Below are 18,376 nucleotides of genomic sequence, written 5' to 3'. Positions count from 1 at the left end.
AAAGAGCTGATTCCCCTCCTGTTTGTAGGCTCCCTTTAGGTATTGAAAGGCTGCAATGAGGTCACCCCGCAGCCTTCTTTTCTCCAGGCTGAACAAGCCCAGCTCCCTCAGCCTGTCTTTGTAGTGGAAGTGCTCCAGCCCCCTGATCATCTCTGTGGCTCTCCTCTGGACCCTTTCCAACAGCTCTCTGTCTTTCTTGTACTGGGGGCTCCAGACCTGGACACAGTACTCCAGATGGGGCCTCATAAGAGCGAAGTAGAGAGGGACAATCACCTCCCTGTCCCGGCTGGCCACCCCTCTTCTGATGGATCGTAGGATACCATTTGCTTTCTGAGCTGCAAGAGCACACTGGTGACTCATGTTAACTTTTTCATCCATCAGAACCCCCAGGTTCTTCTCTGCAGGGTGATTCTCAAGGTCTGCTCCTTCCAGTCTGTATAAATGCCTTGGATTCCTCCATCCCAATTGCAAAACCTTGCACTTTGCTGTGTTGAACCTCATTATGTTCACCTGGGCCCACCTTTCAAGCCTGTTGAGGTCCCTCTGAATGGCATCCCTTCCTTCCACCGTGTCAACCGCACCACTCAACTTGGAGTCATCAGCAAACTTGCTGAGGGTGCACTCAATTCCATTGTCAGTGTCATTGATAAAGATGTTAAAGAGCACTGGTCCCAAGACAGACCCATGGGGGATGCCGCTCGTTACCAGCCTCCACCTGGACATAGAACCACTGATGACTACCCTCTGTCTGTGGCCTTTCAACTAATTTCTTATCCGAGGGGTGGTCCTCCCTTCTAATTCACACCCCTTCAATTTGGAGATAAGGATGTGGTGTGGGACCATGTCAAAGATATATTCTGTATGTTGAGGTGAGAGAAATGCAACTGGGAGAGAAGTTACACAAAACCATTAGAGTAGCAGTTGACTTAGAGTGTCACTCTGGCACTTGGGCTTAGTACCTACCAATGAGTATATAGTTACAGTGCGCAAAGGAAGCAAAAACAATTTGAAACCTCAGGAGAGATAAAAAGGGAAATGGATAATAAATGCATATAAGTTCTTTTGTATCTCATCTCAATATTATCTTTTTCTAGGACTCTCAAAAACTTCTTGGTCTCAGTGTTCAATGCCTTCTTTTTTCCCATTTATTTATTGATTTTCTTTTGCAGGTGCTGATATTGTGCAGTGGCTTATGAAGAACCTCAGCATTGAGGATCAAGGTAAGGTGAACCATGGCTGGGAATTAACAGACATTTCAGCTATATTGTGTGTGTGCCATAAAAGAATATGTACTACTTCACTGCAGAGTCTAAAGCAGTAGAACAACAAGGTTGATTTAAGTATTTGGTGGGAAGGAGGAAAGCAGATAAGAATCAGCAACATAATTAAGTCTAATATCTTACAACTACAGTGCATAGAAAGCACTTTGTAGGAGTCCTAGCGTATCTGTGAAATTGTTGCTACCTAAGAAAGCCTGATGTATTCTAAGGCTCTTCCCAAACCCAGGAAGGAAGTTGGTAGAGTGATTAAATGGGTGAAGGTAGTGAGAGGACTCTCTGGTGTGGAGAAGGATAGCCACAACTGACAGGACATGGTGGCCAAGGATGATACAGACACCAGTATGGGATCAGATGGTGATTTATCGTGGCAGCTAGATAAATGGATAATGAGCCATAAGCTGTGATCAGTGTTTGGGCACAGTCCAAATAGTTCACACTTCAGAGAAACCAAAATCACCTTTCACACAGTTAAGAACTATGGGGAAAAAAGGCCTTGTTCAGGCCCAGAAGTTTCTTTTGCTTTCCTGTAAAGAAAAAAAAAAATCAACATTTCATTTTGCAGTCTGCTTCTGCTGTCACCATGTAAAAACAGGAATAGAGGCCACATCAACTCACCCAGGGCAATTTTCTACACACATTTCTTCTCGTGAATCCAGTCAAGTCCAAACCTGAATTTCAGCTGCAGACAATGGATTTATTATCTGCCTTGGCACATGTGATAATCTAATGTGTGTTTTGCAAGTCTGAGATGTATCTTTTAATAGCTGACATCTGTTGAAAATCTGTGCAAATCATAAACTCATAGAACGGTTTGGATTAGAAGGGATCTTTAAGATCATGTAGTTCCAACCCCCCTGCTAGACGGGACTCCTCCCTCTAGACCAGGTTGCACAAAGCCCTATCCAACCTTGTCTTGAAAGCCTCCAGAGAGGAGGCGTTACTGGGCAGTCTGTTCCAGTGTCTCACCACCCTCACAGTAAAGAATTTCTTCCTAATATCTAATCAAAATCTGTCCTCTTCCAGTTTAAAGCCATTTCCCCTAGTCCTGTTCCTACATGCTCCTATAAAAAGTCCCTCCCCAGCTGCTGTAGTGGCGAGGGCTGCATCTAGGGAGTTTCATCTATATTTTAAGGCTGCTTTCTGCTCTCCTGCTTTGCATGATTTCATTGAAAGGCGTATGGATGAAGTGTGATTGAAACATGGCTTATGCACGTGAGGTGATGGTGTGACTCATCCACAACCCTGCTGCTGAAAGCAGAGGGTTGTGCAGGGCGCATCATCCTGACACATCTCTTTTTTCTCTCTTTTTCTACTCTGTAACAGGGGAAGCAATACACTTGGGAAGTCTTATCGCTGCACAGGGTTATGTGTTTCCAATCTCAGACCACGTCCTTACCCTGAAAGATGATGGGACGTTCTATCGTTTTCAGGTTGGTGAGCCCTCTGCCTTGCTTGTGTGTCCTTTTCTGCTGTCTTCTGGTAGCACAAAATTGAGTAGCCACTCTCCTGTCCAAAGTGGACCAGAGCAAACTTTGGAATCAGACATTTGAGCTCTGGCGCAGTGGAAAGTTCATACTTTTAATCTGCTTCTGGTTACAGGTTGGTGTGGGAGGGGGCTTCAGCCTTTGGCTCTGTTACAAAGAATGCCTAACCTTGGCAGCTACTTAAGCTGGGACACTTCTAACCCTCATTGTCTCTGTGTCTCCAGATACGTTCAGTTTTTAAAGCATCCTGTGCTTGAGTTCAGTGTCCTTTCCAAAACTTGCTGCTATCAAACTCCTAGATAACTGGTGTGAGTGCTGCAATAAGTCCTTTTAGACAGATCGTGTAACTTTAAAAGAAGCAGTAAGTTCAAAACCAGAGTCCTGTTGTTTAACCTTGCTCATTAAGTTTTTATTTTTCTGTTATTTGATATCTGTCAACTTCCTTATCTTTCCTGTGACCTCTTTTCTATTCACTCTACCATTTTTTCCTTTCCATTTGTTTTTTCTTTTTTAGTTTTTATTTGAAAAGCATGTACTTATCTTTGCATCTGCTGCTGCTGCTCATGCTCACATTCCCACTCCTAACGTGGTATTGTTATCACATGAGACCAATGGCACAGGGAACAAAAAACAAAAAACAAACAAACAAAAACAAAAAAAGAACAGGGAGATCACAGACCTAAACGTATCTCTGCCCACCTTCTGATTGCCTGGCATCACTCATTGTATGACACTTGGCAGAAGCAGGGGCAATGCTGATTGCCTGTTTAGTTGTATTTTTGTGATACCATAGGAAGTTTAATTCTCAGATAATCCAGTGCCAGATTTCAAAAGCAGAGTATCATTTAATTTCTTATTTTAAGCCTGTGTAAACTACATCATCAAATTGTTTTGACTGCTTATTGACTTTTTTTTCTCTCCCCTTATCTTTTCCTGCAATTGTGTTTACTGTTTGTCTGTTGTCATTTCCTGCAACAATTCTCCTCAGACTTTTTCTGCAAAAATAAGCTGATAGGATCATTTTTCTTTTCCATTACTTCACTTTCCATTACTTGACACTTTCTACCTTGACATCAGTCCCCCCTTTAAGAGTAGCTCATCATCTTGTGAAGTTCAGGAGATATATGTCAGTGAGGTATTGAACCATGTATTGTTTGATCCCTCTGAGTTTTCTCACTGTACATTGGTGCAGGGAATATTTTTCGTATGTGTGTAAATGTCCCATGCATTTTTGTGGAATTGCATCATTAATGCAAAACAGTGTTCTGTAATTTGTGTGGTCACAAGGACATGATTTTTCATTCATGTCAAAACTGAGATAGAACCAAATGTAGTAATATCTTGTAATTAATTATAGCAACTGCAATACGCAGACTTGGATAGAAGACCAAACCAGAAAGTTTAGCAGGACTCGTGCTTTCAGAATGACCATAATCAGCTGAGTTTTGAGCTCTTACGTCTGATTTATTTTAAAGTGAATTGTTTTGTTGGCTATCAACCAAACTGAAAGCCACTCCAAAAAAAGCAAGTTGGCGTGTAGCGTATATGAAAGGCCACAAAGATTTTCTCACTGTCCTATATAAATAAGTAAGTAAATAAATCTGGGTGCCTGTGAATTCCTGGGAAAAGATGGAGTTCTGGTGATAGAGAGTAAGGGGTCTGTATTCAGATGAGAAGGAAGGAGTGCCTGAAATGCTATCAGGGTGTATGTCCTCAATCAGAAGTGCAATGTTTCTGCCTGCAGTGAGGAATGTTAGAGAGGATGCCTTTCTGGGAAAAGCATCATCAATTTTATTGAGAGCTGTAGCATTGTTTCCTTCCCCTGTGAGTAGAGACTGGGCTGTAGACATTGTGATTCTTTTTGTACTTGACAATTTTTCTGCATCTGATTTGCTTTTCATCTCTTAAATTATGAAAATGCTTATGTTATTTCTTAGGCACCATACTTTTGGCCTTCAAACTGCTGGGAGCCAGAAAACACAGATTATGGTGAGAGCATAATTATTTCATTGCAGAAACCTAGTACAGAAAGTTTGTGATGGAAGAAATTGTCCTTCAGCTGACAAGTTCAGGAGGGCCAGGATTTCACATACTGTTGCCTTCATTCTCCAGTAGCTCTGTTCGTTTCAGCAGGATTTATGGCAAGCAGAATATTGCTCTGTGGGAATCTTAAATAATATCGGTATGGCTTTTGTTGGAGAGCATGCTTTGATCTGTAGCTGAATTTGATATGTTGATCAATAAAAAGTTACCTCATTTGGGCACTTGTCTGGCTGATCAATACATCAGTATATAACTGATGGCATCCTGTAGCTAAGCTTCTGTGGTGCATGACATCACACTTTTTTTTTTTTTTAATATAAGATTACCAGCTTCTAGCTGGTAAAAAGAGAAAACTGAGTGTGGTTTATGAGCTAATAAACTGTAACATGGGGTATTAGACGTGTGAATGCCTGCAGACAGTGATAATACATAAAGAAAATATGTCAGTATTGTTATCTTTAGCTGTCTCGGTGCAATATTGCTGTCTCTTCCAGAACTACACTTCTTTCACAGCTGAATGATAAAATCAATTGATGCATCCTGGTGTGGCACTCAAACAGGAAGTGAATCCATGTGTGTGCCCATAAAGCAGGAGCTTCTGGAAATGCCTCTTTTGAAATACCTCATAATCTAAGATCAGTTTACAACTCCTCCCTGAATAATCATTTTTTCTTTCCCAAGTAATAATTATTCATCATTACGGATTCTGGAAGTCATTTGCCAGGGTGAGAAGTAACTCGTGATGGTGTCTGTCATGTGATAGTTCACTTGCAGTCCTCCACTGCAGGGAAGCTAACGCAGACTTATGTGTTTATCCCAGTGAGGGGATTGCTTAGGACAAAATGCTGTTCGTTGTGTGCAAAATGGCTTTCAGATTTTTACAAACAGTCACCATATACGTGTCTGAATATATTTTCTGTAAATATCAGAGTAACAGCCTGAAGAGGGAGGTTCTGTTTCTGCCTATGGTGTTTGTTCAATAACTGGGTTCCACTGTTTCTGGCTATTGTGCAGCAAAGGCATTGGGTGGAACAGTACATCTCAAAATCAAGCCCCACGTGAGCCAACCCACAGCTGGATGAGGTGCGACTGCATCAGCTCTGAGCCCTGTAGTGACAGATTTCCATCTATCCCAGAAATCTCTAACATATGCTTATAATCAGTCTCTGCATATCAGGGGTCTGTGCAGATGGAGTCTTCCCAGGAATTAATCCCAAATTAGCAGTAGACCCAAATAAAACTGAAATCCCAGCAAGCTCTTCATACTTTTGTTATTTGCACAGATTTGCTCACAGGACAGTAATGAACTTGCTAATGGCAGGTCACTGCCTTGTGTGGAGAAGTACTGCAAGACTCTCAGTTTATTTGGTATTATTATTTGTCTGGCAGGCGAAGCTGCTTTTGAGAAGTATAGAAGTAAATATATTTGACCCAATCAGCTCTGGTTACCATGCATAATGTTGGCTTGTTATAAGGATGTTAGAATTACAGGAATGGCGTTGAGGAAAATAACACAAATATCACTATTTTTTGTTGTATTTTACATAGATGATGAGGTTCCCAATGGAAAACATTCATGGAAGTGGCAGAAAATTGTATTTATGTGCAAATCAATATCCCATGGTTTTCAAAGAAAATCCAAACATTTCTGAAAAATGTTATTTTCTATAGAGGATGCTTTGCCTTCTGCCCCATGCCAGTTTGGTGCACTGTTGGATAATCTTTACCTGGCTCTGCAGTACAAGAAAGAGGGCAAAATGCAAGGAAATCTATGCAGTTTATTCCCGGACTTCATCACCAAATGAGATAATTGGATCTTTTTTATGTAGTTCACTTCTGACTGTATACCCTGGGTGTGCTGGGGACCTTTTGTTTCAGCCTTTAGTGGAAATGGGCTGAGCTGACAGTCCAGCTGAGCCAGCCCCAGAAGATAGCCTGGAACTGGTTAGGTATCCTCTGGTATCTTGACCCTCTGAATCCCAGCTCACACCAATTTCTGCAGCTGTCTGCGTATGGTGAAATGGGCAAGAGCTTTTCTCAGCTGTTTGAAATGTACAAAATAAGTGGATGGAGCAAATGAAAACTTGCTCAAGTTATACCTTTATGATCCAGCCCGTATTTCTGTTATCATTTCAATACCTTGATTTATTTTTTCCTAATTATTCTTTAAGAGGAAAGGAAATGCAGAGGTATATAAGGTTGCTTGCTTTTGAAGGAATTTTTCCAAAGTGCTGAGGGGAACAGGTTGCTAATGCTAAATCTTTTACCAGCATCAGAAGTAATTGTGTCTTTCTCAGACATCTTGTTAGGTCTAGGCATCAACTCTCAGCATTTTTAAATGAGATGTCCCAGATGTTTAAGGCCTCTGAGATTGCTAGCACATAATGTCAGCTGGGTATTCAGCCCTCTCATTACTTGGCTTATGTTGCCTTCAGATGAGAAGATCATGGAGGTTTGTGTTTTTTTAAGATCTTGTACTAATAATCTGTCTGTAATTGTTTTCTGTTCTGTTTCTCCCTTTAGCCATCTATCTTTGCAAACGGACCATGCAGAACAAAGCTAGGCTGGAGCTGGCCGATTATGAAGCCGTAGGTACACTCCTGCTAAAGTTTAAAGTGTGGGGGCATGGGGGAGGGCTTTGTTTGCCAGCTGAATGCTGCAATTTAATGCCTTGGGGTCAGCCTTTACTGTGTGTCTTTTTTTAGCTGTCAGAATTTGTTGAAGGTTGATCTGGAAAGAACATCAGGCTCACGAATGAGGAATGTCCCCAGCTCTGCAGCCTCTCCAGTTAAAGCACCAGCACCAAGAGGCAAATCACACAAAAGTTTACATTGGTTTCCTCTTTCCAGTTAACAGTTCCTGGTTTATATAGCAGATATGAACCTGCAGAAATCATGGATTTTTGGGTGCACTGCTGAGCAATTAAACTACTAATGACCCATGGCATGTAGTTACATACTATACGTACAATATAGTTACATACTGTAAAGGAAAGTTTTCAGTTATGAACCTTGGACTGTGTATTCAGTATGCTATCACACTTATTCAGGGAGTGTTTTCTCTTATGAAATTATTATTCATAAAAAATATCACAAAACTTGGCTTCAGATAGTGTAGTTTGGGTCAATAGGGAGGGGAGGATGGAGGCAGGAGTGTCAGTGTTGAAATGAGTTTCTTTGAATGTTAGCATTGTATAACAGTCTGACCAGCTGAATTTTGCTTTCCATCTTTCTTCTCGTTTACTAGTTCAGCAGCATAACTGTTGAATGTCCAATGTGGATTTTTTCAGTGAAGTGTTTTTACGAAGATGGCTCTAGTGGACTTGTGTGTTCATGTTTATTATCTAACACATCTATATTGTGTATACTATAGGGTGTTTTATTCTTTTTTCCTAGAACAGATTTTCTCCTACTTCTTTTCCTTCTACTATATTTTTGGGTCTTTTCTACACATAGATATGTACATACACCATTTGGTTCTTTCTGCAGAGAACATACAGAAATTGCCACTTGTCTAATCCACCCTTGTCCCATGAGTTCTAATTGTGAAGTACAGATATAAAGGAAGGAACATAATAATCCATATGCATTTATACGGCATTTTACTGAATTTTTACTTCTGCATATTTTGTTTCATTATTAAAACCATTAAAATTGGTCACAGCCTACCAATTAACTGTAAGTAGTCTAAATATCTATATCAACAAAAGACGGTTCTGCAGCACACACTCCCACACATGCCGTGAGAGTAGCAACGCACCAGTGATGACAAATAATTAGATCTTGGCAGTCTCTCATTTTTCTTGTGAATATTGCGTTGCACGATTAGAGGTCGCTTCTTCATTCATACTTTGCTCTCTTAATTAAAGACAATCAGATAAGAATGGCACTGACTTTTCCTAGTCATTATGAGAGCTGAAGCAGACCCAACACCAGAGACGTAAATTGAGCACACGTGAGAGAAACAGGTTCTGGGGAGTGGGAAGGAGTCCTGTACATTCAGTACCAACTTTCGGAGATGTAGCATGAGGACATTTCTCTGCGGGCACCAGCACTGCCTTGGAGTTTCCAAAGAGAATCTCTACAAAGCATCACAGGGGACATTTCATTTGAGGTTCTGCTTGCATCATTCACAGGCAACTTCCCACTCCCAATTTCTGCTGGTAAAGCAGAGCTCTTCTTTGTATGTTTGAGCTTGCATGATTGGATTTAACTTTATAACTGGCCAAACATAAGCATGATTCAAATAATGCTTCAATTGGTGATATTTAATTGGCTTCATCATGTTTACTCCAGAGGGCACATATGAACATAATTTAAAATAAAAAATAAATCAAAGCCACAAAAAAATTCTTTTTTCAGATATTACAAGTGGTTCACAGTAAAGGAAATCATCACAGCTTGGCACAGCTGTAAATCATTTGCTTAACTGTTTTCCTCCATGTAGAATACAGAAACTCTTAAGTAGACTTCGTGGTAACTGAGCCAAGCTTTGTCTTGTGTTATACAAGAGCTTGAAGTAAAAAGTAGGGAGACTTCTAGCACTGAAATGCATGCACTTAAGCATTTTCTTAAATGGAATCAATGTAAAAAGAAAAACAGTAGAACTAATATTTTTTATTTTCAAAGAAAATTTGTAATAGTTGAACCAGCTGTAATGGGTCAGTTTAGTGGTCTCATAGGCCTCCTTCAAGTGATTGTGGATGTGACTTCAAGGTGCTTTTTGAGCCTCAGATTCAGGCCATGTCAGTGAGCTTGACCTTGGTCTGTGAGGAAGTTATATCCATCTCCAAGTGTTCAGATCCTGATGCTCTCTGCAATAGACCTGAACTAGAATTCTTCAGATGCAGGAAAAAGGCCGCATCTGGATCTGGTCTCTCAGTGAGCTATTTTCATTGTTCAGACAAACAAGCTATTTCCTTTTGTGAATCATCCTGGCAATTCCCATACTTGAGTGCAGTGCAGCTGCACAGTGCTCTCAGGGCTGAACAGAGCAGGAGATGCTCAGGCTTTACACCTTAGTGAAAGGGACCAGTGTGGGGAGGAAAGGGAAGTAGGAAAGAGAGGGAATCATGCAGGTGGCAGCCATCTGCTATCAGAAATGGAAATTGTCAGCTTCGCAGAGCTTCTCTGTATTGTCTTTTGGGAACAAGACCATCATCATTTTACTAATAGATCTCAGGCTGTCTTCATCACACTCTATTACTTCTCCTGACAGGGTCCTCTTGGCTGCAGCCTGAAAAGATGTGTCACGACCTTGCTTTGCCTATGGGATAAATCACCTGAAACCAGCGCTGACTTCCATGTCTTGAGTTCTCCAGCTTAAAAAAAAAAAAAGAAGGGGAAATAAAATTAACTCCCTATGTACTAACTGCTCTCAAGCAATTGTTGTAATTACCAGAATTAATTGTTCTTAACTATTTTCATCTTTTGTCAGGAAAACTTAGCAAGACTTCAGAGAGCATTTGCAAGGAAGTGGGAATTCATCTTCATGCAAGCTGAAGCCCAAGTGAAGTGAGTAATCCTGGAGCAGTGAACTGCCCCAGTATCTAGGGCTGCATAGGGAGGGGGATTCTGAGAGTTTCTCTCTTAAAGTCTTCACTGCAGCTAAGCTCAGAAGGAACTGGTAAATCATCAGCAGACTGGAAACAATAGAGAGCCAGAGAGCTAAGGTTTGTGCCAGAATCTGAAAGACGTGTTTAAATGTCTCTGTGTAGAAATGCCCATCAGGAGTTCCTGAGCCTGAATTTTCCATGCAAGGTTGGGCGATTCACTTGCACATTCTGCTTCTACTGTTGTATAGTATTTTTATTTCACGTAAATGGAAAGAACAAAATTTTGTCATCGGTCTATATAACTCTATGCTTGTAAAGTATTTTTAAAATACTGTTATTTAGAAGTGCTTATAAAGGTGGGGTTCACAGCAGATTGTGTTTGTTTTTCTCATTTATTGCAATCCCCAGTCAACTCAGGTGTACCTCTATTTTCTGCACTCCAGTTTATGCTCCTAACAGTGTGGAGGATTGGGTACCACTTACGTGAAACTTACTCCAACTAAATACTGTTTTGGCTTTTTTCTGTCTTCTACTCACAGTTGAAATGTTCATTTTTGTTCACATCTTTCCAAAAACAGTTTGATGTTTTTAGCATGTTGTCATTACTGCTGCAAAATGAGTGCTGTCCAGGGTTTGTAGACCAGTGTACTTAACAGCCCATGTGCCCATTTTGTGCATCTAATCATCTCCTGTAAAATTGGAAGGCTGATGAAGGTGGTGCATAAGAATACAGGGTATTCTTATGGGCTGTATTGATAGAAATAATTTGCGCTTTCAACATCAGATGCTAAAAAGTTAAGGGATACTTTTACTTGAGGGTGTGGCTGAGGCATTGGTCTCTATCTTTGATTAACTCATTGGAATTTTGATTAATTGTAATTATGCACTATTTAAGTACATGGTAATTATCCTCAAAATAACAAGGGATTTTTTTTTGAAGAGAATACCAGTGTTCTGCTTAGAAGAAAAAATTGGAAGTTACACTAGCAGTTGTACTTTCAGTTACTTAAAGGTTTGTTGCCAAAAGGGAAAAAATCTCAGTCAAAACAAAATTCTGCATTCCATTTATAGCATGAATTATCACCTAAGAAAGAAATTTTAATTTCAGAGTTTTTACAGGGTCAGCGTTGCATACTCATCTTTTCATGGAGAAAAGATGGGTTAGAATTCACAGTGCAATGCATGGCAGTGTATTAACTAAAACGGAAAACAAAGCAAAACATCTAAAAGCATTTCTCCTGGTTTTGTGTTCTGTGTTTGCTTCTCAGCTCGGTACAGTGAAGTGGAGTCTGGTGGCAGCTTATGCTGAGCTGTTTTCTTATCTCAGCCAGCTCCAAAATGCGTTGGACTCGAGGATTTTGTGGGGAGGGAAGGGGTGTTCAGATGCATCAGCCTCAGTACCTAGTTTCCTTGGTACACATCTAGCACAGACTCAGCTGAGGATCACTGCCCCTCCTAAAGAAAGACAGGAGAGGTGAGAACCTGATTGTCAGAAGCTGTAGCTTGCTTGTGCTTTCTCTCACTGCTTCACTATCCCAGGTGGCAGCAGTGCAAGAAGTCAGCATGGGGTTGCTGTCAGCCTTTCAAGCCTGGTCTGGAGGCAAGGGTGGTTCCTCCTCTTTGGGTGTCATCTGTCTTTATGCAGGCAGGTCCTGCAAGCTGATGGTGACTGTGCTGTGCTCATGTGTGGAGCTGAGCATCAGACATGAATTGCTAGATGCTGCTGAGAGGTACAGGTACAGCTGCTTTGAACAACCTCCAGTGGCCTGTGATGTGTATGCTCTGAGTGTATCAATGTACTGGCAACATGATGGCTGAAATTAGTGATTTACACCCATGGCAACCCCATCACATATCTCTAGATGAGTGCTGGCTTGCATAGCACTGTCAGTGAGCTGGGCCCTGTCACTCACACTGTCACCCCACGCTGCCAGCACCAGGGCAGATGGAGCCGCTCTGTTAGAATCTCCAGGGACAGCGACCACAAGTGTTGCCTGTGCTATCACTGCTCATGGGGCCTTGGGCAGCTGCCTCATAGGAGCCTGTGGTCATAGCAGTGAGGTCTCTGGGTGCAGCAGGACCTTCTGAGGTGGCCCTCCAGCCTGCAGGAGAGAGATGCCCAGAGATACAGGCCAGATGATGCTGACAGAGCCAAAGCTAAATGTGAGCTCCTGGTCTGGGAAGAGAGCATCAGGAAAGGAAGCTTTTCTCACCAGCTGGAAAACAAACAAACAGATGTTAAGATAAATTTTCCATTTTAATAGGAAAATTTCTCTTGACACACATTGCAGTAAACATCCATGATGTTTTGCTCATGACGTGTGGCCTTGGAAATCAGAGTGCAACATTTCTATACAGTGTGTGTATATATATATATATATATATGTATGTATGTATGTATGTATGTATAGATTTCTGAACATTTTTTGTCATTAAGTTAAAACTCCAGCAAGAAAATGTAACAAGGAAGAAGTAGTTGTGTGATGACTTGTGTATTTATGCTTTTTTTTTTCCAGAATTGACAGGAAAAAAGACAAAACAGAAAGGAAAATTTTGGACAGCCAGGAAAGAGCATTCTGGGATGTGCACAGGCCTGTGGTAAAGCCCTCTTTAAATGATCAGTTTTAATTCCCTTAACACTGTGCCACGAATCGCACAGTGATATTGTATTTAAAGTCACTGCATGGATTTTCCTCACAATTCAGAGCAGGCTTCTACAAGATTATCTCAGACATTATTGGTTTGTGCATGCTTGGAACTGTTGACTCAGAAATATATTATGAAGTGTTGAAGATCTTTTTTTGTGTGGGTGAAAGAAAAGCAGCTTAGCCAGTCTGTCACAGAGTTCCTAGAAAAAGCTCTCCTCTTAGCTAAGGCATTTCTGCTTGGTGCTGAAGTTAGGAGTAAATGGATTTGATGCTGAGATGCCAACTTTGGGTACGTGCACTCTCTTGTTTAGAAAGCACAATCTATGGGTGCAAACATAAGGAAAGAATTTTGGACAATATCTAAACTGTATTTTAGGTAGGTAAGGAAGCATGCAGACTGTAAGCAGAAGAGACTAATGTGATACCCATCTCCTTTAACTGTCTCTTTTCAGCCAGGCTGTGTGAACACCACAGAAATGGACATTAGAAAGTGTCGTCGTATGAAAAACCCACAGAAGGTGAAAAAGGTCAGTGTGAGTTTCTGGTTTTGTTTCTTTTTTTTTTAATGTCAGTCATTCTTGACACCTAGAGTATATCAGATTTTCTCAATAGAAATCAAAAGACGAGTTTGGCAAACGTCAGTTCTGTTTTGATTTAATTGGTGAATTTACTGTTGCAGTTTTAGCAACAGATGTCTATTGACTCTACATTCCCATAAAAATAAAATCAGTTGGCAAAAACACTTGGGTCACACTTTTCAGAAGTTATTTGGACACAGGTTTTTCAGAGTGCTTTATCTGCCTTAATAATCTCAAAGACTTGATCGTTTGCAGCTTGGATTCTCTTGACTTCCAGCAAGTTCTTACTCTTTTGTGTTTTTATTAGTTTTAGAGGTGACACTAGACTCCTAACTTCCATTGGTAATTAAATCGCAGCAGAGATATTCACCTGTCTCTTTTGAACATAAAGTGAAAAGCAAAAATACTAAATGACAGGGTAGTTGATATTACTTCCAGTGCAAGTCTCTGTCCTGAAAACAAATGGCTACAAGTCAATCTTTAGGTTCACGTGAACTTGAGCGATTGACACGTGGTTAAGCTCTTTCTTTGATATGTAGTTTTAGGACAAGAAATTCAACTGAGTGGAAGAAAAGGGTCGGATTATAGTACATTTTTTCTGCACTTACTTTGCCACACCAGTCATTCGCAGCATTCCTCTTGCAAATACAACAGGCACATCCCTCAGAGCTCCTAAAAATGATCAGCTGTATTTTAGTATTTAAGATAAGCTCTTTCTTACTTACTGTGAAACAGCCCTATAGTCTGCAGTAGCACAGAGTGGGCACCTCATATGCAACAGGGGAAGGTCTCAGGTGAGAGTGTTTTGCTGCAAAGCAAGCTGTGCAGGAAGCCCTGAGCACACTGCTGGCGTGTCTGCAGACATCCCAAATGCAGGCATCTGCCGCACAGTCAGATCTGTCAGTTTTGCTCCCAGCTGAATGATTGTTTACCTGTGTGGGGGAAAAAAAAAATAGTAGGAAATTGTTGGCTTATTACCTTCCTGTTTTGCATACTGCACTTCTCATTGCATAACAGAGAAAAAGCTGTCATCTATTCTGTTTGTTTGCTGGTTCCTTGCAGTCAGTATATGGGGTTACAGAGGAATCTCAGCCCCAAAGCCCTGTTCATGTGCCCTCCCAACCCGTACGCAAAACTACAAAAGAGGATTTCCGGAAACAAGTAAGTAGATGTCTGTGCAGTAGTTCAGTTGTCTTGAGAGCTGAGTACATCTGGAACAGTCAGGCAATTGTTTTCTGCTTTAAAAAAAAACAAAACCAAAAGCATTGTAGAGATATCAGTAAAAACCACCATTGCTTTAACTATGTTTGATCCTCACATCCTTTATGTAAAGCAGTAAGTATTTAAAGATGTGTATTAGCTGAGCAGTGCCATTATGGGCAACACTAACCTTTTGACTAATTTCTCTGTGAGCCAGTAGACGGATTAATTTCCATCCACTGAGGATGCCGGGAAAGTTGGCACTGATAAAAGCTATAGAAGCTGGCACACCCAGAACACAGGCACAGTGCTTTTGGGGAACTGGGGAAAAGTTATTTGCAGAATTGCTCTGAGGAATGGCTATCTGAATCATGGGTTCTTGCCCTTCTGTGGGGAGCTCTCCCTCAAAATTTCTTTCCTGCAAGAAACAACTCTCACTGAAGTATGGGCAGGAACTGCTGGGTCAGCTTTCTAGTAAAGACAGCATTAAACATGTTTCTTAGGCAACCAGTTTTAGACTGATCTTCTGAACTAAGACTGAACACTACATCTCTTGAGCTTTTTCCATCATAAGCAATATGGGCTGCAGAGTACCGTGAAGAACTACTTTATAGCACAGTACAAATGTACTTTGAAACCTTTATTTTCTTGGTTAGAGAAATGAAAGTGTGTGTTATAAAATGAGGATCACATTGCACTCTGAGTTGTCTAGGAACCTCAGCCCCAAATATGTCTTTCCTACTTTTAATTATTTCTTCTAAAGCTCCCCCTGGGACTTTGCCACGTGAAATGGAGACTCCTGATGGAAGCAGCTAGTAAGCTGCTTCTATTACCTGGGGGAGGGTCCCATTTCTTTCTGAGTTACTTTCAAGCTGTTTGGAATGAGAAATCAATAGTGTGTTGGGATGTGATCAATGCATGCTGTGGAGCTCCTGGATTGTTAATGCCCTTGTCATCTCTCTCCTCAGATAACTTTTCTGAACCTGCAGATAGACAGGCATTGTTTAAAGATGTCCAAAGTAGCGGAAAGGTGAGTGTCCCCAAGTATGTGATTTTTCATTACTTCTTCATCTCAAATTTAGCATTTCTAGAAATAGCAAGTAGGCAGGGATACACGAAGGCTTGTTCCATTTCTGAGCAGTAAATCCTTTTCCCTCCTCACGCAGACATGCTGCTTGTCTGCTGACCACTGACATTTGACACTTGCCCTTCTGCCACTAAGAAAAAGTGAGTGAAAAAGGAGGATGTTGTACTGTAAAAGCAAGAGAAATGCGATCACAATGAAAAAGAACCATTGCAGGGCATTCATTTCCTGTATCTTCACAAGTCTAGTATTTACTTAAAGAAAAGTCATTCTTCTTTCAGTTGAAAAGCATTCAATTTTTACTTTTTGGATGAACTCTGAGTGTTCCTCTCCTGTTAGACTGACAAATCTCTGTGGAGGGCACTGTGTTTGCATCTTGTTGCATGTGATGTTTGCATTCGCGCTGGGATTCATTTGTGCTGGGGTTGTAGGGGTTGTTTCTGCCCCCAGTTGTGCATGTGAAACCCTATGAAAAGTACTAGGTTTGTATCTGGACTACTCAAGGCAATGTTATGAGGAGGTGGATTTCTCATAGAGGCAAATCAAGGCACAATTTGACTTGCAGAAAATTTAGTCCATGTAGGGGAAGTATGAACAAGTAAAGAACAAGCTCAAATTTAGCTTCCTGAGAGTGACAGTTCCTTTACTCAGATACTTGTAAGCTATGCACGTTTTCAGTGAAATTGCTGAGACAAATGTAGGGATCAGCATGCTTTTCTGTAACATCACTTTCAGAGCAAAACTGTCTTGAGCACAACGGGCATGACAAGAGATGGCTCTTTCTGGAGAAATAACAGGAATTTTTACTTAAACAAATTAAAAAGAGATTTCCCTATGAAATTTTGTGCTTTGCAGTACTTGCTCCTGTAATTAGTGTGTACACTAAACTAGGCAAATTAAATGGCAAGAGCTCAACAGAAAGTTCCTAGTGGCTCATAATGTTTATCAATTTAAATTAAAGTCTATCCAGTTAGAAAGAAAATATTCAGAGGCTTTCTGAAATCCTTCACTATTTTACACTATTGAAATTAGCACATTCATATTTATGTTTTGGGCTTTCTGGGTCTGTTCTGATAATTTTGTGTTTTACCAAAAATTCTCATTTTATACTGAATTTACTTACGGTGACCTTAATATACTGTGACAGTAATAATTTCCAGACTGGTAATTTACAGACAAGCAGATGTGTTTTGCTTCAGTTTTTTCAGGTTAGGTATTTATTCAATAAGATGATCTCAATAAAACTCACTGACTGTGAATATCAGGTCCTGTCCACATAGCACACCTGTTGTTCAAGTTATACTGCCATGATAAATATGTCATTGTCAATGCCAGAAGAAAAATCTATTCATTTTCAGTAGAACTGGACAAAAAGCAATTTTCTTGGTCTGGAGGGACTGTGGATGGCAGTGCTGCTGGAAGGCCCCAGGCTGTGGTGGGGCTTGGCACAAAGGGCGGCAAGGAAAGCCCCGGAGGCACACAGCAGTGATAGGGGTGGGTGAGAGAGAATGAGTTTGTGTGGCCTAAGTTGACATGTTGCCTGAAATGAAGCCTGTGTTGCCTGAAGACTGCGTGTGAAACACTGGATACGTGCTCCAGGAGCACATGTGCTGAGTAAGGAGGTACGGTTAGTAGTGGCAAGGCACTTCTCAGGTTGGGCTCTGCTCTTAAGACTGAGGCATCCCTCAGCTGCTCCAGGAACACAGGGAACAGTTTTTCTACTTCCAAATCCCTTTTCCTCTCTTGGGACATGAACACTGTTGGTTTTAGGATCTGGCAAGGAGATTTGACAACTCTCAAGCAAAACTGTAAATAAATTGTACCTACTGTGCTGATGCAATCCCAGTACATGTGGCATTATGGAAATGGCTGAGGAAAGCCTGAACACCTTCCTATCAAAAGTAATCTTGGTTCCCTAAATGAAAATGTGTCACAGGTGTTATCCTCTCAGCCACCTGAAGTTACTGTGAAGGCTCAGCAGGGCCCCCTGATAGTGAGATAGACAGATTCTCAATGCAAGCTCTGCCTCCTTCCATGAACTCTTAACCATCACCTCTTCTGCCAGAATGACACAGCATCACCTGAAAAGCCAAAAGCCCAGGTTTACCTTTTAGCAGAAACGCTTTCCCTTAGGATTCCCTACTGCCTGTAGCCTTGTTTAGACAATGAGGCCATAATTCAGCTCCTGTCATTATACTGAATCAGCAACATGTGTTTAGCAAATCGACCCTTATTTCATCTATTTTTTCCCCTCTGATGCCACCTTATTATTTTGTTACAAGCAATTCAAATTTCACAGCAGATACCTCCTGATCTATCCTCTGCGTTGGTTTTTGTTGGCTTTATGTTTGTTTTTTTTTAACCACCCCTTTCTCTCATTGATGTCTCTGGGATTGCTGCTCTCTGAAATTGGACGCTGCTCCCTCCTCCAACCCTTGACCCACAACAGTCGTGAAATGTAATTAATGAAATGAGATGAGACAGCCCTGAGTGCCCTGAGGGGCA

General features: G+C 41.0%; 1 protein-coding gene across 5 annotated transcripts in view; it reads left to right on the top strand.

The window, feature by feature from the left end:
• Positions 1-18,376, top strand: part of RGS6 (regulator of G protein signaling 6) — a 232,202-nt gene that overhangs the window by 173,882 nt on the left and 39,944 nt on the right. For all 5 annotated transcript variants that reach the window (XM_031553564.1, XM_031553560.1, XM_031553561.1 and 2 more), the window contains 9 exons: positions 1,170-1,220; positions 2,604-2,710; positions 4,702-4,753; positions 7,331-7,395; positions 10,244-10,320; positions 12,878-12,959; positions 13,462-13,536; positions 14,650-14,748; positions 15,756-15,817. In XM_031553564.1, coding sequence (XP_031409424.1) covers positions 1,170-1,220; positions 2,604-2,710; positions 4,702-4,753; positions 7,331-7,395; positions 10,244-10,320; positions 12,878-12,959; positions 13,462-13,536; positions 14,650-14,748; positions 15,756-15,817 — 670 coding nt within the window. The remainder of the gene's footprint in view (positions 1-1,169; positions 1,221-2,603; positions 2,711-4,701; positions 4,754-7,330; positions 7,396-10,243; positions 10,321-12,877; positions 12,960-13,461; positions 13,537-14,649; positions 14,749-15,755; positions 15,818-18,376) is intronic.

This window comes from Meleagris gallopavo, chromosome 5 (assembly GCF_000146605.3).
Source record: "Meleagris gallopavo isolate NT-WF06-2002-E0010 breed Aviagen turkey brand Nicholas breeding stock chromosome 5, Turkey_5.1, whole genome shotgun sequence".
NCBI classification, from domain to species: Eukaryota; Metazoa; Chordata; class Aves; order Galliformes; family Phasianidae; genus Meleagris; species Meleagris gallopavo.
The sequence above is the reverse complement of the archived record's forward strand: the minus strand, read 5'-3'. Positions and strand labels throughout refer to the sequence as shown.